The 23417-nt window shown below is 39.8% G+C and overlaps 1 protein-coding gene, 1 long non-coding RNA gene and 1 pseudogene across 2 annotated transcripts; 2 read left to right on the top strand and 1 right to left on the bottom strand.

The window, feature by feature from the left end:
• The first annotated feature begins 1521 nt into the window (after nt 1-1521).
• Nucleotides 1522-4903, top strand: LOC109988874 (myosin heavy chain, fast skeletal muscle-like; annotated as a pseudogene).
• Nucleotides 4781-11531, bottom strand: LOC136179644 (uncharacterized). The gene is made up of 2 exons (XR_010666618.1): nt 10434-11531; nt 4781-6938 (listed from the first exon to the last, which is right to left on the bottom strand). It is a non-coding gene; the product is annotated as an uncharacterized lncRNA (long non-coding RNA).
• A 578-nt stretch (nt 11532-12109) lies between these two features.
• Nucleotides 12110-23185, top strand: LOC109988873 (myosin heavy chain, fast skeletal muscle-like). The gene is made up of 40 exons (XM_020640468.3): nt 12110-12147; nt 12820-13041; nt 13114-13257; nt 13354-13510; nt 13608-13635; nt 13723-13819; nt 13921-14013; nt 14107-14170; nt 14250-14348; nt 14440-14543; nt 14670-14808; nt 14910-15028; nt 15247-15396; nt 15498-15668; nt 15772-16072; nt 16217-16281; nt 16382-16469; nt 16564-16681; nt 16763-16886; nt 17033-17169; nt 17259-17514; nt 17599-17841; nt 17924-18100; nt 18179-18324; nt 18415-18505; nt 18591-18980; nt 19093-19219; nt 19307-19425; nt 19509-19705; nt 20216-20399; nt 20502-20667; nt 20784-20908; nt 21010-21318; nt 21407-21610; nt 21700-21825; nt 21914-22084; nt 22172-22276; nt 22370-22465; nt 22860-22991; nt 23081-23185. Exons 2-40 carry the CDS (start codon nt 12835-12837, stop codon nt 23096-23098), a joined length of 5787 nt encoding a protein of 1928 aa, XP_020496124.2. The 5' UTR covers nt 12110-12147; nt 12820-12834; the 3' UTR covers nt 23099-23185.
• Nucleotides 23186-23417: the final 232 nt, after the last annotated feature.

Genomic DNA, 23417 nt, shown 5'->3' on the forward strand with positions numbered 1-23417 from the left:
CAGGGACTACAGATGTAAATTAGCTTATAGCTAACTCTGGTACAGCTAATCTGCTGTACACTGTCCCTGTCAAATAAATAAATAAATAAATCAACTTATTATTAATAAGGATGTTTTTTCAAACTCTGGTATCTGGGTGGTAGCCACAAAACCCTTCTTTTGTCTCCCTGAAACATATAAAACTAAATAAAAAAATATTGATTGAATTGTTAGTAATGCATAACAAACTAAGATTAGTGGGATTTTTTGGGTACTTGGAAAGGTTGAACATGAGCCGGGTCAAATTGACCAAAAGACCCTGGGTGTGACTAACAAACAAAGACCCTATGAGGGTTAAGCAGGTCCTAAGCCAACATCTTAAAAGGCATGATCTATACCCGATGTTCTTTTAAAATAAAAAAAAGTGTTTCTTAATATTTGTCACATCCAAGTTATATTTAAAATTGTTCTACGTGCTTTAAACTAAAGAGTTGGATCAACATTTCAACTCACTAAATATAGTAGCCTAAATTCTAAATATCTTAGTCGGATGGTGATTTTCCTGTTGTCATACATTTACAGCTTGTTCTCGACAAACATATGTATGGAATGCCATTTTATTCAATATGAAATAAATAAATACATAAATAAATATGCCTATGAAATAAATAAAGAAAAATATAAATAAACACATAAATAAATACATTTGCTTATGAAATTAATTTATATTTATTAATAAATTTGGCTATAATTTATTATTTATTTCCAGGGAGTTTTATTTTCGTAATGCTACATTTATTGATTTCCCTGTCTTTTTATTTCCATTTCTATATGCAAATGAGGAGGCGTTGTTATCTCGCAGATTCAGACCAGCCGTATTTCAGACCAAAGCAACAGCACAAGGACAGCACTGAATTGCAAGAATTCATACTCTTATGGAACTCTATCAACTGTCCTATCTCCTAAATAAAAGCACAAAAAAGCCAAAATAAAATCTTAAAAAATAAAAAGATAGTGTTGTCTAAATCTAAATATACCTGCCTTTAACCTAAACCCCAGAACACTAAAATTGACAGCTGATACTATCCTGAAGCTATCGTTAGCTAACGCTAACTAGCGAATGTTAGTTAATTAGCACTCACCAATGCTTGAATGATAAAGCATTTCTTGCCCTTAACTTTCAGCAGCATTATTGACCCAGACACATCAAAAATGCATCAAGCTGCCTGGTTGTAAAATGTAATCCTACCGCGGTGTAAGGAGAGGGATTCTCTTCAGCATATTTCAGTGAAGTGACTTTCTGGTGTTACGGTTACGAGCAGATTGACAACCTCCAGCGTGTCAAGCAGAAGCTTGAGAAGGAAAAGAGTGAATACAAGATGGAGATTGATGACCTCTCCAGCAACATGACGGCTGTTGCTAAAGCAAAGGTACACAATGCATTTCATGCTACTTTAATAACCAAGAGAGTTCAGTAAACAAAGTCATTTACGTTTTAGAAAACAAATGATTACTGACATGATCTCTGTTTCTCATCATCAGGGAAATCTTGAAAAGATGTGCCGTACTCTTGAGGACCAATACAGTGAACTGAAAAACAAGAATGATGAAAATGTCCGTCAAAACAATGACATGAGTGCACAGAAAGCACAACATTTTCACACTGACGGCAATTTCTTACATCAGGCCAAGAATGCCCTTGCCCATGGAATGCAATCAGCCCGCCATGACTGTGATCTGCTGAGGGAGCAGTTTGAGGAGGAGCAGGAGGCAAAGGCTGAGCTGCAGCGTGGAATGTCCAAGGCCAATAGTGAAGTGGCTCAGTGGAGAACCAAGTATGAAACTGATGCCATCCAGCGCACTGAGGAGCTTGAGGAATCCAAGTACGTACAGTTTAAAAGTTAACCATTCAAAAACATGAAGTGAGAACAAATAAATATCGAGAAGTAACGCAATACAGCAGTCAACATTATCAGCGCCAAAATGGGTTGTTGAAGTTTAACTGAGACCAAACACACCCTTTTCAAACAGGAAAAAGCTTGTCCAGCGCCTCCAGGAGGCTGAAGAGCAGATTGAGGCTGTCAATTCCAAGTGTGCTTCTCTGGAGAAGACCAAACAGAGGCTCCAGAGTGAGGTGGAGGACCTCATGATTGATGTGGAGACAGCTAATGGCCTGGCTGCCAACTTGGACAAGAAGCAGAGAAACTTTGACAAGGTAACGTGTCCTTCTGTCAACTGTACTCTGTAATCAAAGACACACTCATTTGATTTGCCATTGTACTGATAAACAACTATGAATGGCTTTTTAGGTGTTGGCAGAGTGGAAACAGAAGCATGAGGAGGGTCAGGCAGAGCTTGAGGGAGCTCAGAAGGAGGCTTGTTCTCTCAGCACTGAGCTGATCAAGATGAAGAACTCATATGAGGAAGCTCTGGATCAGCTGGAGACCATGAAGCGTGAAAACAAGAACCTGCAACGTGAGTTCTTACTACATACTACAGAAGCATTGTATTACAGTTTTTATATCTAACATATTTAATATTTACTAAACATTTAAGGCTTAACAATACAAAACACATGAATCTCTCTGCAGAGGAGATCTCAGATCTCACTGAACAGATTGGTGAGACTGGCAAGAGCATCCATGAGCTGGAGAAGTCCAAGAAGCAGGTGGAGACTGAGAAGTCTGAGATCCAGACAGCTCTTGAAGAGGCTGAGGTACAATTGTTCAGGGAAAATCCTCTGAAAGACAATTTAAATCATGGACAAATGTGTTTTAAAGAATGAATATTTATATATGAATTATTTACTTTCATTAGGGAACTTTGGAACATGAAGAGTCCAAAACCTTGCGTGTCCAGCTTGAGCTCAACCAGATTAAGGGTGAGGTAGACAGGAAGCTGGCTGAGAAGGACAAGGAGATGGAGCAGATCAAGAGGAAAGCCAGAAGGTGATTGACTCTGAGAATCAAGAAGAAGATGGAGGGAGACCTGAATGAGATGGAGATTCAGTTGAGCCACACCAATCGCCAGGCTGCTGAGTCCCAGAAGCAGCTGAGGAATGTTCAGGCCCAGTTGAAGGTATTGTAGCACACATATTTTGTGCAAAGATTGTCAGTTCACTTAATCTCTGGCATTCAAGGGAATATTTTCAATTTTTCACTAGGATGCACAACTGCACCTTGATGTCAGAGCTCAGAAAGACCTCAAGGAACAGGCTGCTATGGTAGATCGCAGGAACGGTCTCATGGTTGCTGAAATTGAGGAACTAAGAGCTGCTCTGGAACAGACTGAGAGAAGCCGCAAAACTGCTGAGCAGGAGCTGGTGGACGCAAGTGAGCGCGTTGGACTTCTGCACTCTCAGGTGATTTTGGATTAATATATGTACTGATTAATTTTTTCCACAACTTTACAAATCAGTCTTTTTATCTAATGAAACTATTCCCTATTCTTTTAGAATACAAGCCTTATAAACACCAAGAAGAAGCTTGAGTCTGAGCTGGTCCAGGTCCAGAGTGAAGTCGATGACACAGTTCAGGAAGCAAGGAATGCAGAGGAGAAGGCCAAGAAGGCCATCACTGATGTAGGTTTTTTTTAAAAATGCTTAATTTTCACTCCTGCTTAATGTGTCTTAATAAAGTAATTCTTATCAACATTAAATGCTGTCTCCTACAGGCTGCTATGATGGCTGAGGAGCTGAAGAAGGAGCAGGATACCAGTGCTCACCTGGAGAGGATGAAGAAGAACCTTGAGGTTGTTGTCAAGGATCTGCAGCACCGCCTGGACGAGGCTGAGAATCTGGCCATGAAGGGTGGCAAAAAGCAGCTCCAGAAACTTGAGTCTAGGGTGAGAAAATCCTGTTAATAATTCTTACAACAGGGTCAAAACTTTGAAAAATGTATATTTACATTTAATGTTTGCTTTTTTCTGAAGGTTCGTGAGCTGGAGTCAGAGGTTGAGGCTGAGCAGAGATGTGGAGCTGATGCTGTTAAGCAAATATGTGTGCAAATATGAGAGGAGAGTGAAAGAGCTGACCTACCAGGTACAATCAATTAGACATTTGGCATCAAATCATTATCACCTATCTATTGTGTAAAACATTAAAAAAATTAAAATATATCCATCTTTTATCAGACTGAAGAGAACAAGAAAAATGTTACCAGGCTGCAGGATCTGGTTGACAAGTTGCAGCTCAAGGTGAAGGCCTACAAGAGGCAGGCTGAGGAATCGGTAAGAGAGTTATTCATATTCATAATTAATATAGAGATAAAATGACAGAAGTCTTTCAAACTAATTTAGCTTTTTGTACAGATTATATTAGTTATGTATAAGTACAAGAAATGTAGATGAATGCAACATCTATCACACTAAGCCATCATGGCACACATATTGTACACACTAGTTATATACATAAGAAGGTCACTATCATGCACCAAAAGTCTATCATAGTATAATCAGTGATCCTCTGAGTAAAATATTAAATAATTGTCACTAAAAGATGAACTTACTCTTGTTAACAAAATATTCATTTAAAAAAACAAAACACATTTAATATAAAATTGTAAAATGTTCAATTAAACCTTGTAAATGGTTTTCCAGGAGGAGCAGGCCAATGTTCATCTGTCCAAGTGCAGGAAGGTCCAGCATGAGCTGGAGGAGGCTGAGGAGCGTGCTGACATTGCAGAGACCCAGGTTAACAAGCTGAGAGCTAAGAGCCGTGACTCTGGCAAGGTAAATCAAACTTGTATTGAATATTTGGAGATACTGTTACCTTAAGTTTAATGAAATGAACATGCCTCAACACTTTTGTTTTTGTCTTCAGGGAAAAGAGGCCGAGTAAAGTTCCCTGGCTGATCATCTACTGTACATCACATCGTATAATATGATGTGAAACATGAAAATAAAATACACAAGCACTGGAAAACTGCTTTCTGTCTGATCCTTTTCTTCTTATTGCTTCCCCTGATAGAAAAGTGTGAAGACTGGTAATATGTGCTATCCAGAAATCAAATACAAATGAGAAATAGTCATCTAGACAGCCTTATCAACAAATCAGAGTGATTGGATTTGATAATACTTGTCAGACATGGTCTGAAATGTTTCTTGAATCACAGCGGCTCCATTTGAAACAAAAAAATTAAAGACAAGATACAAAGATTTGACACAACATTCAAACACAAAACAGTCAAGACACAACACACTCAAGTCCTGCAAATGAATACTGTTGTGGATGAAGTCACCAGGCTTGAGCAGGAGCGCTTCCACAGAAAGGCAGCGTCTCAGGGCCGTCAAGGAGCGTGACCCGATGGGATGCTACTGTGAACAGGCGCATCAGCTGGGCAGACAGCTGGAGGACACCACAAGCCAGACTCAGCTTCCTGTGAAGGGCCGCCTACGACACCCTCCCATGCCCCCAGAACCTCACTCTCTGGTTTGGGAGCGAAGTCGGTTGCCCTTTGTGCAAAAACGGTAAGGCAAGCATCCAGCACGTTATCGGGGTGCAAGGTGGTACTGACTAGGGGTGCAAACGAGTACTCGGGTAGGCCTACCCATTACCGGTAAATAATAATCGGTTACAAAAAAAATTTAATCGATTATCGTTTTGTAGTCCACATTTTTGTAAATGTTTCTTGTTGCATTGTGGGTTCTTGGATAGGCCTAATTCAAAACAGAAAAAAAGGAGCACACTCAAACAGAAATAAAACTTCAGGTGCACGAGTGCAAAAAGAAAATAGATGATAAACAAAGCGCTGATAAAGGCTCTGTGCTGAAACATGTCCGTTGTTGATCCGTACGCTGCTACCCTAACAAAAATATCCCTTTAATTAACCCCCCAATGAATTCACAATGAACAAAAAGTCCCAAACAAGCGAAATATGCAATATGATCTAAGAAAGTTCAGTTGAAATTGTCTTTTTAGTCCACAGAAAAAGAAGGACTTTGCGATTACCGCTTTACCCAGCCAAATCAATGATGTTTGATCATCCAGGACAGAGCAGCATAACTACATGTTTTTCTATATTTTAAAATCTTTTAATGACTACAAAATGGAACAACCTTATAGGGAGAAATAGCTCATAGCGGACGGACGAGCGAGATTGAGCGAGTGTATCATTACGCACAGAGGAGAGAGATGAAACAGTTCACCTTTTCTATAGTAACTTAATTTACCAGAGTAAAGTGTGCTCTACACTACCGACTGTAGTCTTTGTTAACAGAATGTTGCTGTCAAAACAGCTTCAACGTGCGATGAGTGCACATTGATGTCTGCACGTCCGTTAATACAAAGTAAGCCTATTACTAACAATTATTAAAATCCAGAAGATTCAAATGAATCAATAGATACAGTCGGAATCGCGTCATAGTTGGGGCCTCCTGTGGATGAAAAGAATCACAGAAAAAAAAGAACTACAAAACGATTACTCGAGTACTCGCTTTTACAATGGGAATAGTAATCGATGACAGAAAACTTTGCATTTCTGCACCCCTAGTACTGACCCAGGGTCGCTTCAGGTGGCTTGCCTGGCTCAAGACCAGCCAAGCTGGCTGAGATCTTGGAGAGATGTAAGGTAGCAGCAAACCGTATTCCAGAAACATCAAAGGTCTACCCTAACTGCATTTGTCAAGCCAGGCAACACTCGTACATCAGGAACACCATACATAGACCTGGCAAAGAATGGCACATGATGGTATACCTCAGAAAGCAGCTGGTCTTGCCAAGAGAGATCACAATAACTACTCTCCAGCCCGACATCGTAGTCTGGTCCACTGTGGAGAAAAGGATCCTCATCATTGATCTTACCATCCCCTGGGAAGAAGGCATGACAGTAGCCCATGAAAGGAAATATGAAGTTCTCCAAGCTGGCAGCGGAGTGCAGCAAGGCACGCTGGAAGGCTAGGGTCTATCCTGTGGAGGTCGGATGCCGGGGCTTTGTCAGCAGCTTGGTTGTCCAACTTCGAACCTGCGCAAAGCAATGAGGAAGCAATGAGGGAGTTCATCTACAGCAGTAGAAAAAGTCAGTTGTGGGCTGCTCCCCCGCCAGGAGATGTTCTGGCTTAAAGGTTGAAACATGAGTGAATGGCGGTTTCCAGCTGACGACCCTACTACGGTGGCCAGTAGGGGTCAAACGCGCAGCAAATGATGAAACGACATACATTTAGAAAAACGCGCAGCATATATAGAAACGCTGCACATCCAAAAGCAAATGTAAGATACCACAACAAATGCAAAGTCTGAAACGCACTGCACAAGAAACAAACGCGCTGCAAATAGGCAAAACAACTGCATAAGCATCAAACGTGCTGCAAGTACAGAAACAAAACTTAAGTCAAAACACACACAACCAGAAAACAACTGCAAACACAGAAAAGCTGCAAGTTCAGCCTTAAACGTAGCCTGTAGGGGCGCTGTGGATCTGTTCATTTACAGGATAGAAGAGAGACAGCTAGGATCAGAAAGTTATGTTTAGATAGGGAAGTTGTATCATTGAAGACACAGGATAACTTCAGTGTTACTGAAATGCGGAGAAAAAGCGAGTCCGACCGGGATTTTGACATCAGGGACGAGAGCCGAGTGTGGTTCCGTGGCGGCAGCCCCGGGATGCCTGGAGCTAGTGCTAGCTCTGGGGCTATGAGCTCCAGCTGCAACTTATCCCTCTGCAACCGCTTTACCAGCCTGACACTTTGTGCTTTCGCCATCCCCGGTGTACGGGTTGAACTCACTACTCATCTCTTTGCAACAGTTTAACATTACTCCCTGTCATCAAACAGTACACTAAATCAACAGTTCCACAGCGCCCCTACAGGCCTGGAGCACTTCAGTTTAAGGCTGAACTTGCAGCGTTTCTGTGTTTGCAGTTGTTTTCTGGTTGTGTGTTTTGACTTAAGTTTCGTTTCTGTACTTGCAGTGCGTTTGATGCTTATGCAGTTGTTTTGCCTATTTACAGCGCGTTTGTTTCTTTTGCAGCGCGTTTGTGTCTTTGCAGTGCGTTTCAGACTTTGCATTTGTTGTGGTAGTTTGCATGTGCTTTTGAATATGCAGTGTTTCTATATATGCAGCGCATTTTTCTAAATGTATGTCGTTTCATCAGTTGCTGCACGTTTGACCCCTACCGGCCACCGTACCCTACAGCTGAACAAATGCACCGTAGGAGGTGCGACAGGCTGGAAAAGTCCAAGCAGAAACAACATCTGACCTGTACAACAATCTTGAAGGCATTTTATGTAGATGTTCTCTATCTAATGAGCCTCAGTCTATCATTGAATTAGATTGTATATGGCCTTATGTAGATCAAACATCTGACACAGGTTTAGAATGAAATAAACCTTCAGAGAAGGAATTATAATGAAAACCTTCACAAGCATGCAAGTATGATATAAATGAATTCAGGATTATATTGTATGTATTTATTGCTTTTTATTTTGTTTTGACAGGTAAAAGAGGCTGAGTAAAGCACTCCAGTGGATGAGCTGTTTCTAATCATATAATTTGATGTGAAATGTACCATAATAAAATATTTTCATTGCTTTTTATGATAGTTTTTTATTCTATTGTGTGCTCAAAGAAAGCAAATGTCAATCATTTGTGAAACACAATATTATTCTCAATTGGAATGCAGTGTTTTCCATACATTAATTAATCCATAGCTGCCAGCCAGATTATCGCCAAAAACCGCCACGGATTAATTTTTAATTTATTCATAAAACTGCTGCGTGCACGAGAGAGCGAGAGAGCAGGGGAGAGCAGGGGAGAGAGTGCGATACTATAAGTATTAAGCGCGTTATAGCTGCAGCCACTTTTCCCTGCTCCTCTCACTGCTGTCATGACTGTGAGCATAACGGGGCACGCTGAGTAACAACAACTGCGCACGCACACACACACACACACACACACACACACACACACACACACACACACACACACACACACACACACACACACACACACACACACACACACACACACACACACACACACACACACACACACACACACACAGAGCACCAGCCACCACACGCACTTGTTTACTTTTCTTGCAACAGCACACAGTTGATCCGTGATCTGTACTGACCTCTCTGACCGTGTCTGAAATAAAATGACTATCCCCTGCACCCCCCCCACCCAAAAAATAATAATATGACGATCACCTGCACCCCCCCCCCCCCCCCGCCCTGAACTTCACCACCCAGATATCGTGTCATTCTGTGGGAAACAATGGAATGGGTGACTACAAGGTCATAAAGCTAAAGGTTGAACTGTTTTTAGGTCCAAAAATGCCAAAACACTTGGGGGGTGTAAATCTCAAACATTTCAAGAATGAAGTTTATACAACTGGTAAGTGTGCCCCCACTTACAAAAAAATCTATTTCAGAGAAGGGAAAGATGAATCACTTTGTCTTCCTTAGAAGCCATCTATGGTGCCGGACACTACAATTACAAATGTAGATAGCTCAACATGCCACACCTTTGGTGCTCACTTTTGGAGACGAGGGTTTTTATTTTAGTTAACAGAGAGCACAAACTTTCAGAGAATAATTTACCTCAACAATCTGAGATCAGCTTTTCTCTCAAAAAAAGGAGACTAACCTAGAAAAACTCTGAATTGGTATCAAAGTTTTTCACTGCCTTTATGGGTTTCATACCTAATTGAAATTGCATTATGTTTGTTATCAATTTTGTTTTTGTTCAGGGTTCTGGACTGAAAACAACAGTTATAAATGAAAAAAACATGTTTCAATATATTCGTTTGTTTGTTACCTCTACAATACATTGACAAAGTTTTTGTAAAACATTATTTGGTATCTACTAGTAAGAGAAACATTTCCAGATAACTTTCAGTTTTAGTTTAGGTTTCATAAAAACAGTCTTTACCATAGTCCTGCTCAAAACTTACTGAAGTCTAGGTTTTCCTGATGAGGTAGTGATTCATAGTTTATTTTTGGTCACCACTAAAGTGTAGCATGTCCTTGTAGAGCTTATATGCTGCACATGATTGGTGTTTGAATTCAAATTTTCCATTTACAGAGATAACTGATTGTCTTTTCATGATGACAAACTATTAAGAAACTTCCTAAGTGATCAGTTTAAAAGGCATGATCTATACCAGGTATACTTTCTAAAGAAACAAAGTGTCTCTTAATATTTGTCACATTGGATCAACATTTTAACTAACTAAATATAGCAGCCTAACTTCTAAATATCTTAGTCGTATGGTAATTTTCGGGTTGTCATACATTTACAACTTGCTCTTAAAGAACATATGGAGAGTGAACACTTGAGCAATGCAACCCAGACATGGATTTTACAGCTGGAATAGAAGTGCTGACAGTTTTGGCTCAGTAGCGATTTATAAAAAGAGCTCTTGAGAGTATCAAGAAAAATAAAATGATATTATCACTTAAAAAATGTGCATACATTTCTATCATATTTAGGGATGTCAAAGACATGCTGAACCTACTCTGCCTTCACTGCTCAGTGAACTGTCCATTATTGCCCTACAGGGATCAGGAACGGGCATTACAGGCAACTGAAGCATTATCACATGGACCGTGATGTGAGAAAACATCATTAACGCTCCCGGCAGCGGGTTAGCTCAAAGTTAGCTGACCTCGTAGCTGCCGTCCAAAACACGACACGCTCTGACTTCAGAAATGTTTAAGATGATGTTTCGCTTGTCCAAAGCCCAAGATGATTAAAATATACGGGCTGTTGCAGTGACTCGTGTTCAAAGTGACGGCTAAAAGTGCTCTAACTCCCCTCAGTGTTATTGAAAATCACCCCCAAAGTGTAATACCGCTAAAGCGCAGTCAAATCGATGATAAACGCATTGTATTTCCGGAAGTTTCTTCACAATAAAAGTCCTCCTACGTTAAGTGTATAAAATGTTTTTATTTTGATGAAGTCATATCAGACAATTGTGTGTTTTCAGGAGTAGCAACTTAACACAACTAACACGAGAGAGAGAAACAACTTTCTCGAAGCACACAGATTCAGTTTGGAGCTACGACGTACTGACAACTGAACACACATTGACTTGTAAAAATATCTTCTTTGGTCTCATAAACTGAACACAGTGAACTATAAAAAACTTGTATAGAATTGTTCCTAATGACCTTCTGATATTTTAAAGATACAAGACAAATCTAATCTAATTGACATCATCAAAGTGAAGAATGATTATTTATTCTTCTCTTTGACTCTTCAATCATTCAATCATTTAAATGTTCAAGTTGATTAGTTGAAAGCAGAGGGTAGATTAGTTTGGAGAAAGTTTCATTCATATTGTAGTTGGGTAAGGTTTAATTTATGTGACTGTTTAAAATCACATAATAAATGTGATGTATTGTGAACTTTTAATTTTTTTAATTTAAGAGGAAATGTGTTGCTCAATTTGAAGTTCTAAGTTGACCTTTAAATCAAAAAAGTGTTCTTTTTAATGTTGTCAACCATCATCTTGATTTTTGTTATTGCTTTATCCTAAAAGTATAAATTCAAACACCATTTAGGCACTGGTACCGTTTTATAAGTATCGATTAAGCAATGGTATCGGAAAAAAAAAAAACGATACCCAACCCTAATTACATCATTTAAAATAAGACAATTTCAATAACAAAATACTGTACAACTTTAACTATGACAAAAATAATTACTGATTAATAGTGATTAAATTATAGACTGTGTTCCTTTAGAGTACAAATGTATTTATCAATTTCCTTTTTTAACACCAGGAAAATACACAGGCCTATTTCTAAATAAATGAATTGACTTCTGTAGAGCATACAAGAGGCTGGAGAGCCTGTAGCTAATCTAAAGTAATGATCAAACAATAATCCAATGCTGGCCATACTAATGACACCTGAAACATTCGACCTATTCTTCCAACACATGCTTTAAGTGATCTCCTCCACATCACTGAGAACATTGCCATACCATATTTGGAATGCATTCCACATTTAACTTTGGAGGTGTCAACACCTCCCCATTCAATATAAGCAGTTGTTCAGGAACGGGTAGTTCACAGAAGACCTTGGAGTTCCTGCTTGTGGTACATCTATGTTCTGCAATGCTTCAGAAATTGATTCTGTGATGCTGTGATTTTTCATCTCTAACATATGTTAAACTGTTTTGAACAGGATTGGTGAATACTACCTACTGACAGAGAAGGGAGTCAGGTAAGTAATCTATCATTGATGTGTGAGACATATTAGTGATGCATATAATGAAAGCAGTTAGTTATAAAATGACTGTGTTGTAAATTTAAACTGTATCCTAGAAGTGTATCCTGTATTCTATAGATAGACAGATAGATAGATAGATAGATAGATAGATAGATAGATAAATACTTTATTAATTCCCTGGGGGAAATTCAGGAGTGTCCCATCGCTCACAAGTTAGGTAGATAGATAGATAGATAGATAGATAGATAGATAGATAGATAGATAGATAGATAGATAGAAAAAACAATAAAACAAACAGGGAAAACAAAACACCAATATTAGTTTAGCACAAATCACTAGGGTGTTAGAAAGACAAACAAGAAAAAGGCAGACAGTAATGTTCCACCTGCAGCTTTAGTCTTTGGTCTGTGTGTTAAAAAGCCTCATGGCTGTGGGGACAAAGGATCTCCTGAACCTCTCGGTCCTGCAGCGCAGTGAAATTAACCTTCCACTGCAGCTATAAATATAGCTATGAATCCACTTATTCTGAAATTACACAGAACTGAATATAGAAATGTGGTTTCAATGTGGATATGATTAATTCTCAGGAATATTTTAAGTTCAATTATTGTTTACTAACATGAACTTAAAACTCAGTCTGAGATGTCATTTCATTTATTGTATTAGATACAAACCGCCACCATGAGTACGGACGCAGAGATGGCCGCTTACGGCAAGGCTGCCATTTACCTCCGTAAGCCTGAGAAGGAAAGACTCGAGGCTCAAAGCAAACCTTTTGATGCCAAGAGTGCCTGCTATGTGACTGATGTGAAGGAGCTGTATGTGAAGGGAACAATCCTTAAGAGGGAAGGTGGCAAAGTCACCGTCAAAACCCTGGACACTCAGGAGGTTAGTATTATAAAGTCAGAGTACAATTCTTTAATGTGAACAGTCCTCATTGTAACAAGTGTCCTGTTGCAGGAGAAAACAGTTAAAGAAGATGACGTCACTCCAATGAACCCTCCCAAGTACGACAAAATTGAGGACATGGCCATGATGACCCATCTCAATGAAGCCTCTGTGCTTTATAACCTCAAAGAGCGTTATGCAGCATGGATGATCTATGTAAGAAAATGTGCCCTAATAAGAAACAAGATGTTGTTTAACATGGATTTACTTGTTTGAAATATTGAGGTAACTGTTGAATCTCTGTGCTTTCAGACCTACTCTGGGTTGTTCTGTGCCACTGTGAACCCCTACAAATGGCTCCCAGTGTATGACCAAGAGGTTGTAAATGCCTACAGAGGCAAGAAGCGTATGGAGGCTCCACCCCACATCTTCTCCGTCTCTGACAACGCTTTTCAGTTCATGGCTACTGGTAAGTCATAATGATACAGATCATTTATCAGTATATGATGTTTCTGATGCAAGAAAACAGAGTTAACTGTTTTATTTTTGAATGTCTATATCAACAGATAGGGAGAACCAGTCTGTCTTGATCACGTAAGTTTAAAATGTGTTTAACATATTGCTTATATACTTATACTTAAATATATCAAACAAGTTCTTAAATGTCTTTTCTATATCTAGTGGAGAATCTGGTGCTGGAAAGACTGTGAACACAAAGCGTGTCATCCAGTACTTTGCAACCATCTCAGTTGGTGGCCCGAAGAGGGACACATCAAAAGTGGGATAAATTACTATTTTAACAATTAAGCATTCTGCATGTATGCAATATTTTTACATTGGAAAAACTATTTTTATATCAACTCTAAACCTTCATTACAGGGTTCCCTTGAGGATCAGATTATTGCAGCTAATCCTCTGTTGGAGGCCTATGGTAACGCCAAAACTGTGAGGAATGACAACTCATCTCGTTTTGTAAGTATGGAGGGATTTCTGCATATCAGATGTCTTGCTACACATTGTCCATGTTCATTGATGTTAAAAAAAAATTGCCTTTGTTCCAAATAGGGTAAATTTATCAGAATCCATTTCGGCACAACTGGCAAACTGGCTAGTGCTGATATTGAGACATGTAAGTAACAATACTATTAGAATAGACAAATAACTAGAATGAAGAATTGGACAGTGTGATTTATGAACATTATTCATAGATCTGCTGGAGAAGTCTAGAGTGACATTCCAGCTTCCTGCTGAGAGAGGCTACCATATCTTCTACCAGATGATGACCAACCACAAACCTGAGATTATTGGTAAACACATTGACTTGTTCCTCAATGTTAAACTGCTTCGTACATTTTATTCATGACAATACATTGAACTTCTTACCCTGTTGATCTCCAGAAATGACACTCATCACAACCAACCCCTACGACTTCCCCATGTGCAGCATGGGTCAGATCACTGTTGCCAGCATTGATGACAAAGTTGAGCTGGAAGCCACTGATGTGAGTGAACTTCACAATAAAATATTTACATACTGTATGTTTTGTGAATAATTGCAACATTAAAAGTAATCTATCTACTCTTTGTAAATTGACAACATCTGGTTTGGACACCTCTTTCAAACACAGAACGCTATTGATATCCTGGGCTTCAGTGGTGAAGAGAAAGTCAGCATCTACAAGATGACTGGTGCTGTGCTCCACCATGGTAGCATGAAGTTCAAGCAGAAGCAGCGTGAGGAACAGGCTGAGCCTGACGGCACAGAAGGTGAGATCTCAATATTTATAAATGTATTTATTTATTATAGGTCAGGAACAACAAAAATATTACATAGAATATTTAACTGTGAATCACTTCACTTTTGTCAGATGCTGACAAGGTTGCTTACTTGCTGGGTCTGAACTCTGCTGACATGCTGAAGGCTCTGTGCTATCCCAGAGTGAAGGTCGGAAATGAGTATGTGACCAAGGGACAGACCGTACCTCAGGTAAATATAAAACGTAAAGAAATGTAAAAAATTGCACTTCAGTAAAGTAGTAACGACTCTAATATGACATTAGAATGGTAGCGTTCTATTTAAAGCTACTTTTTAGGAGTTGGATTTAGCACTATGTGAAAACCATCTTCAAAGTGGATATATTATGAGAAGAAGTTTACTTCATACCTCACTGACTTTAATCAAACTGTATTTGTGTTTTTATTTAGGTAATGAACTCAGTGACTGCCCTGGCCAAGTCTATCTATGAGAGGATGTTCTTGTGGATGGTCGTCCGTATCAACCAGATGTTGGACACCAAACAGCCAAGGCAGTTCTACATTGGAGTGCTGGATATTGCTGGCTTTGAAATCTTTGATGTAAGCTTAATTTCCAACAGTTCAGTACCTGACTGACTTTCAATGATAAAAACATTCTTTTTGTCTGCAAAAACTCATGCTGGTTTTATGTCTCCTTACAGTTCAACACTTTGGAGCAGCTCTGCATCAACTTCACCAATGAGAAACTGCAACAGTTTTTCAACCATCACATGTTTGTCCTGGAGCAGGAGGAGTACAAGAAGGAGGGTATTATCTGGGAGTTTATTGACTTTGGCATGGACTTGGCTGCCTGTATTGAGCTGATTGAGAAGGTAAAGATTCCATGAAATTGCTCTTAGTTATATTCAATGTACATATGTATGAAATGTATGAAATTGTAAATATTATAAACATATGTCTTTCCCTCTTCTAAAGCCCATGGGTATCTTCTCCATCCTTGAAGAGGAGTGCATGTTCCCCAAGGCAACAGACACATCTTTCAAGAACAAGCTGTATGACCAGCATCTTGGCAAAAACAAAGCATTTGAGAAGCCCAAGCCCGCAAAGGGCAAGGCTGAGGCCCACTTCTCCCTGGTGCACTATGCTGGTACAGTGGACTACAACATCGCTGGCTGGCTGGACAAGAACAAGGATCCACTGAATGACTCCGTTATTCAGCTGTACCAAAAGTCCTCAGTTAAACTGCTGGCTGCTCTGTATCCTCCTGTTGTTGAAGGTAAGAAAGCCAAATGTTTATTTACAGTATGAAATGTATTTTTATGTTCTACAAAATGTACATTATTCAAAAAACTGTAGCATTGGTTTATGTGAATTGTATTTTGAGTTCTAACAAAACGTCTCTACTTAAACATATCAACAGAGGCTGGCAAGAAGGGAGGCAAGAAGAAGGGTGGTTCTATGCAGACTGTGTCGTCACAGTTTAGGGTAAGGTTTAAAATGGAAGACTTTGCTATAAAATCACCTCTCACTCATACTCCAAACTGATATACATTTAATGACATCACTTTAAATCCTGGATCTACAGGAGAACTTGGGCAAGCTGATGACTAACTTGAGGAGCACTCATCCTCACTTTGTGCGTTGCCTGATTCCCAATGAGTCAAAGACTCCAGGTACATAAAAAAGATCAATTGTCAAAGAGTCTTTGAGGAATGGTTATATTTTGTGTTTACATGTTTCATAACTACAATGAATGTCTTTTTACAGGTCTGATGGAGAACTTCCTGGTCATCCACCAGCTCAGGTGTAACGGTGTACTGGAGGGTATCAGAATCTGCAGGAAAGGTTTCCCCAGCAGAATCCTCTATGCTGACTTCAAGCAGAGGTATCTATACATATTGTATATTATTTGATAAAAAAGGTTCAAAGGCAACACTCACACTGACAATGAACTCTCTCATAAAAGATACAAGGTGCTGAATGCAAGTGTCATCCCTGAGGGCCAGTTCATTGATAACAAGAAGGCTTCAGAGAAGCTGCTTGGATCAATTGATGTTCCTCATGACGAGTATAAATTTGGACACACCAAGGTAAGACACTACTTTTTTTCTAAGGTGTTCTACTACAAGGGATATGATGTTAAATCCATTGTGTGATAATGTTACATAACTTAAAGATGTCTTAACTGTATATGAGTTTCTGCAACATTAATTTTCATTTTTGTACGATTGTTTAGGTGTTCTTCAAGGCTGGTCTTCTGGGTACTCTTGAGGAGATGAGAGATGAAAAGCTGGCACATCTGGTCGGCATGACTCAGGCTCTCTGCCGTGGTTTTCTCTCGAGAGTGGAGTTTGTGAAGATGACAGAGAGGAGGCATGTTGAAAAAAGCTAGTTTTGAATGAGAATAATTTTTAAATAATCACACAACAAACTTGTAAATTATACCTTCTTCTTCTCTGCAGGGAAGCCATCTATACCATCCAGTACAACGTCCGCTCATTCATGAATGTCAAACACTGGCCATGGATGAAAGTGTACTACAAGATCAAGCCTCTGCTCAAGAGCGCTGAAACTGAAAAGGAGCTGCAGCAGATGAAGGAGAACTATGACAAGATGAAGACAGATTTGGCTGCTGCCCTATCCAAAAAAAAGGAGCTGGAGGAGAAGTTTGTGTCCCTTCTGCAGGAGAAGAATGATCTGCAGCTGCAAGTCGCATCTGTAAGTACACATTGACGAACTGATATGCTGTTTCAAAATGTACTATGTAGATTTGTTAACATCCTTTTTCAAACAACAAACTAGGAAACAGAGAATCTGTCAGATGCTGAGGAGAGATGTGAGGGTCTTATCAAGAGCAAAATTCAGCTGGAAGCCAAACTCAAAGAGACTACTGAGAGGCTGGAGGATGAAGAGGAAATCAATGCTGAGCTCACTGCCAAAAAGAGAAAACTGGAGGATGAATGCTCTGAGCTCAAGAAGGATATTGATGATCTGGAGCTTACCCTGGCCAAAGTGGAGAAGGAGAAACATGCCACTGAGAACAAGGTTTGGATTTAACAATCTATCTCGTATATCAAGTTTCATCTAAAAATTAACCTCAATAACAACGTCTTTCTTGTAAATTTAGGTGAAGAACCTGACTGAGGAGATGGCCTCTCAGGATGAGAGCATTGCCAAGCTGACCAAGGAAAAGAAAGCCCTTCAGGAAGCTCACCAACAGACTCTTGATGATCTGCAGGCTGAGGAAGACAAGGTCAACACTCTGACCAAGGCCAAGACCAAGCTTGAGCAACAAGTGGATGATGTAAGTTCACAAGTCCTTAAAATTGGCAAATAACATTAGTGTTGAATCCTGATCATTAAGCCGTATACTATTGTTTAGCTTGAGGGTTCTCTGGAGCAAGAGAAGAAGCTGCGTATGGACCTTGAGAGATCCAAGAGGAAGCTTGAGGGTGATCTGAAACTGGCACAGGAATCCATAATGGATCTTGAGAATGACAAGCAGCAGTCTGATGAGAAAATTAAAAAGTAACTTTTGTTTATTTTAACAAAAGCATACACAAACGTTACTTTAACAGCATGAACTCTTACTAAGAAATGTATCCATGATTCTCACAGGAAGGACTTTGAAGTCAGCCAGCTCCTTAGCAAGATTGAGGATGAGCAGTCAATGGGTGCTCAGCTTCAGAAGAAGATCAAGGAGCTTCAGGTGAAATATTGAGTTAAATTAAACAGAATACATATTGTTTGTCAAGTGAAAGTTTACTGAAACACATCATATCTACATTCTACAGGCCCGTATTGAAGAACTGGAGGAGGAGATTGAGGCTGAGCGTGCAGCTCGTGCCAAGGTTGAGAAGCAGAGAGCTGACCTCTCCAGGGAACTTGAGGAGATCAGTGAGAGGCTGGAGGAGGCCGGTGGAGCCACTGCTGCCCAGATTGAGATGAACAAGAAACGTGAAGCAGAGTTCCAGAAGCTCCGCCGTGATCTTGAGGAGTCCACTCTGCAGCATGAAGCCACTGCTGCTGCTCTTCGCAAGAAGCAGGCTGATAGCGTTGCTGAGCTGGGAGAGCAGATTGACAACCTCCAGCGTGTCAAGCAGAAGCTTGAGAAGGAAAAGAGTGAATACAAGATGGAGATTGATGACCTCTCCAGCAACATGGAGGCTGTTGCTAAAGCAAAGGTACACAATGCATTTCATGCTACTTTAATAACCAAGAGAGTTCAGTAAACAAGGTCATTTACATTTTTGAAAACAAATGATTACTGACATAATTTTTGTTTCTCATCATCAGGGAAATCTTGAAAAGATGTGCCGTACTCTTGAGGACCAACTTAGTGAACTGAAGACCAAGAATGATGAAAATGTCCGTCAAAACAATGACATGAGTGCACAGAAAGCACGTCTCCTGACAGAAAATGGTATGTTAAAGTTATCAATGAAAGATCTGAAGTTGATTATTTCACAATGTAACACAAACTAATGTTTCATGATATTTTTCTCTCAAGGTGAGTTCAGTCGTCAAATTGAAGAGAAAGAAGCTCTCGTCTCCCAGCTGACCAGAGGCAAACAGGCCTTCACTCAGCAGATTGAAGAGCTGAAGAGACAGATTGAAGAGGAGGTTAAGGTAAGAAAACTTTCAATTATTACTGAGAACTTTGCATGTGTGATTTATTACATTTTCACACTGATGGCAATTTCTTACATCAGGCCAAGAATGCCCTTGCCCATGGACTTCAATCAGCCCGCCATGACTGTGACCTGCTGAGGGAGCAGTTTGAGGAGGAGCAGGAGGCAAAGGCTGAGCTGCAGCGTGGAATGTCCAAGGCCAATAGTGAAGTGGCTCAGTGGAGAACCAAGTATGAAACTGATGCCATCCAGCGCACTGAGGAGCTTGAGGAATCCAAGTACGTACAGTTTAAAGGTTTACCATGAAAAAAACATTAAGTGAGAATAAATAAATGTCTAGAAGTAAAGCCAGTTGTACTACTTGAACTGACACATCTTTCAAATAATTTATATAAATATTATTTATTTATTTTTTTCATAAACTCATCAGGTCGCATTGTTTCATATTTGGGTCTAGTTTCAAAAGCCACCATGTTACAGGATTTCATAAATATGCTATATTATGTGGAGAAAACATTATCAGTACCAAATGTACGGTGGCCCTGAAGGTCAACTGTCTAAATATTTCACCTGCTGCAAATATATTTCACAAACCGGAAAGGGTATGCCCATATTACTTGTTTGTGATTTGACTGATGTCACGTCAGTACAGTCATGTGACCTATCTTCTGCTGTACTGCTAAGCAGGAGGGTAGGAAGTGAAAAATTTAGACAGTTGACCTTCATGGCCACCGTACAAATGGGTTGTTGAAGTTTTCACTGAGACCAATCACACCCTTTTCAAACAGGAAAAAGCTTGCCCAGCGCCTCCAGGAGGCTGAGGAGCAGATTGAGGCTGTCAATTCCAAGTGTGCTTCTCTGGAGAAGACCAAACAGAGGCTCCAGAGTGAGGTGGAGGACCTCATGATTGATGTGGAGAGAGCTAATGGCCTGGCTGCCAACTTGGACAAGAAGCAGAGAAACTTTGACAAGGTAACGTTTCCTTCTGTCAACTGTACTCTGTAATCAAAGACACACTCATTTTTTTTTTGCCATTGTACTGATAAACAACTAAGCAAATAAATGGCTTTTTAGGTGTTGGCAGAGTGGAAACAGAAGTATGAGGAGGGTCAGGCAGAGCTTGAGGGAGCTCAGAAGGAGGCTCGTTCTCTCAGCACTGAGCTGTTCAAGATGAAGAACTCATATGAGGAAGCTCTGGATCAGCTGGAGACCATGAAGCGTGAAAACAAGAACCTGCAACGTGAGTTCTTACTACATACTACAGAAGCATTGTATTACAGTTTTTATTTCTAACATATTTAATACTTACTAAACATTTAAGGCTTAACAATACAAAACACACAAATCTCTCTGCAGAGGAGATCTCAGATCTCACTGAACAGATTGGTGAGACTGGCAAGAGCATCCATGAGCTGGAGAAGTCCAAGAAGCAGGTGGAGACTGAGAAGTCTGAGATCCAGACAGCTCTTGAAGAGGCTGAGGTACAATTGTTCAGGGAAAATCCTCTGAAAGACAATTTAAATCATGGACAAATGTATTTTAAAGAATGAATATTTATATATGAATTATTTACTTTCATTAGGGAACTTTGGAACATGAAGAGTCCAAAATCCTGCGTGTCCAGCTTGAGCTCAACCAGATTAAAGGTGAGGTAGACAGGAAGCTGGCTGAGAAGGATGAGGAGATGGAGCAGATCAAGAGGAATAGCCAGAGGGTAATTGACTCCATGCAGAGCAATCTGGACTCTGAGGTCAGGAGCAGGAATGATGCCCTGAGAATCAAGAAGAAGATGGAGGGAGACCTGAATGAGATGGAGATTCAGCTGAGCCACGCCAATCGCCAGGCTTCTGAGTCCCAGAAGCAGCTGAGGAATGTTCAGGCACAGTTGAAGGTATTGTAGCACACAGATTTTTTGCAAAGATTGTCAGTCCAATTTTTTTTGGCATTCAAGGGAATATTTTCCTGACATATTTCACTAGGATGCACAACTGCACCTTGATGATGCTGTCAGAGCTCAGGAAGACCTCAAGGAACAGGCTGCTATGGTAGATCGCAGGAATGGTCTCATGATTGCTGAAATTGAGGAACTTAGAGCTGCTCTGGAACAGACTGAGAGAAGCCGCAAAGTTGCTGAACAGGAGCTGGTGGACGCAAGTGAGCGCGTTGGTCTCCTGCACTCTCAGGTGAATTTTCTTTGACTTTCTCCACTATCTAACTAATCTTGATCAATATTAAGGGAAAATAATAACCTATATAATTTTAATACTTTCAGAACACAAGTCTTCTGAACACCAAGAAGAAGCTTGAGTCTGATCTAGTCCAGGTCCAGAGTGAGGTCGATGACACAGTTCAGGAAGCAAGGAATGCAGAGGAGAAGGCCAAGAAGGCCATCACTGATGTAGGTTTTAAAAGAAATGCTTTTTTACTCCTGCTTAATGTGTCTTAATAAAGTAATTCTTATCAACATTAAATGCTGTCTCCTACAGGCTGCTATGATGGCTGAGGAGCTGAAGAAGGAGCAGGATACCAGTGCTCACCTGGAGAGGATGAAGAAGAACCTTGAGGTTGCTGTCAAGGATCTGCAGCATCGCCTGGACGAGGCTGAGAATCTGGCTATGAAGGGTGGCAAGAAGCAGCTCCAGAAACTTGAGTCTAGGGTGAGAAAATCCTGTTAATAATTCTTACAACAGGGTCAAGACTTTGAAAAATCTATATTTACATTTAATGTTTGCTTTTTTCTGAAGGTTCGTGAGCTGGAGTCAGAGGTTGAGGCTGAGCAGAGACGTGGAGCTGATGCTGTTAAGGGTGTGCGCAAATATGAGAGGAGGGTAAAAGAGCTGACCTACCAGGTACAGTCAATTAGACATTTGGCATCAAATCATTATCACCTATCTATTGTTTAAAACATTTTAAAAATTTAAATATATCCAATCTTTTATCAGACTGAAGAGGACAAGAAAAATGTTACCAGGCTGCAGGATCTGGTTGACAAGTTGCAGCTCAAGGTGAAGGCCTACAAGAGGCAGGCTGAGGAATCGGTAAGAGAGTTATTCATATTCATAATTAATATAGAGATAAAATGACAGAAGTCTTTCAAACTAATTTAGCTTTTTGTACAGATTATATTATTTATGTATAAGTACAAGAAATGTAGATGAATGCAACATCTATCACACTAAGCCATCATGGCACAAATATTGTACAATATAATATATATACAGTATTTACAAGTTATATACATAAGAAGGTCACTATCATGCACCAAAAGTCTATCATACTAAAATCAGTGATCCTCTGGTTAAAATATTAAATCATTTTCACTAAAAGATGAACTTATTCCTGTCAACAAAATATTTATTTAAAAAACAAAACACATTTAATATACAAGTGTAAAATTTTCAATACCTTTAAACCTTGTAAACGGTTTTCCAGGAGGAGCAGGCCAATGTTCATCTGTCCAAGTTCAGGAAGGTCCAGCATGAGCTGGAGGAGGCTGAGGAGCGTGCTGACATTGCAGAGACCCAGGTTAACAAGCTGAGAGCTAAGAGCCGTGACTCTGGCAAGGTAAATCAAACTTGTATTGAAAATTTGGAGATACTGTTACCTTAAGTTTAATGAAATGAACATGCCTCAACACTTGTTTTTGTCTTCAGGGAAAAGAGGCCGAGTAAAGTTCCCTGGCTGATCATCTACTGTACATCTCATCATATAATATGATGTGAAACATGAAAATAAAATACACAAGCACTGGAAAACTGCTTTCTGTCTGATCCTTTTCTTTTTATTGCTTCCCCTGATAAAAAAAGTGTAAAGACTGGTAATATGTGCTATCCAGAAATCTAATACAAATGATAAATAACCATCTAGACAGCCTTATCAACAAATCAGAGTGATTGGATTTGATAATACTTGACATGGTCTGAAATGTTTCTTCAATCACAGCGGCTCCATTTGCAACAAAAAAATTAAAGACAAGCTACAAAGATTTGA

The sequence above is a fragment of the Labrus bergylta genome, chromosome 7 (assembly GCF_963930695.1).
Source record: "Labrus bergylta chromosome 7, fLabBer1.1, whole genome shotgun sequence".
NCBI classification, from domain to species: Eukaryota; Metazoa; Chordata; class Actinopteri; order Labriformes; family Labridae; genus Labrus; species Labrus bergylta.

What these genes read in the sequence shown, in the direction of transcription:
- LOC109988873 (XM_020640468.3), top strand. Translation starts at nt 12,835, where the DNA reads ATGAGTACGGACGCAGAGATGGCCGCTTACGGCAAGGCTGCCATTTAC. An exon ending in GTATTGAGCTGATTGAGAAG is followed by an intron (nt 15,669 to 15,771) that starts GTAAAGATTCCA and finishes CCTCTTCTAAAG; the next exon opens with CCCATGGGTATCTTCTCCAT. An exon ending in AGATTGAAGAGGAGGTTAAG is followed by an intron (nt 19,426 to 19,508) that starts GTAAGAAAACTT and finishes TTCTTACATCAG; the next exon opens with GCCAAGAATGCCCTTGCCCA.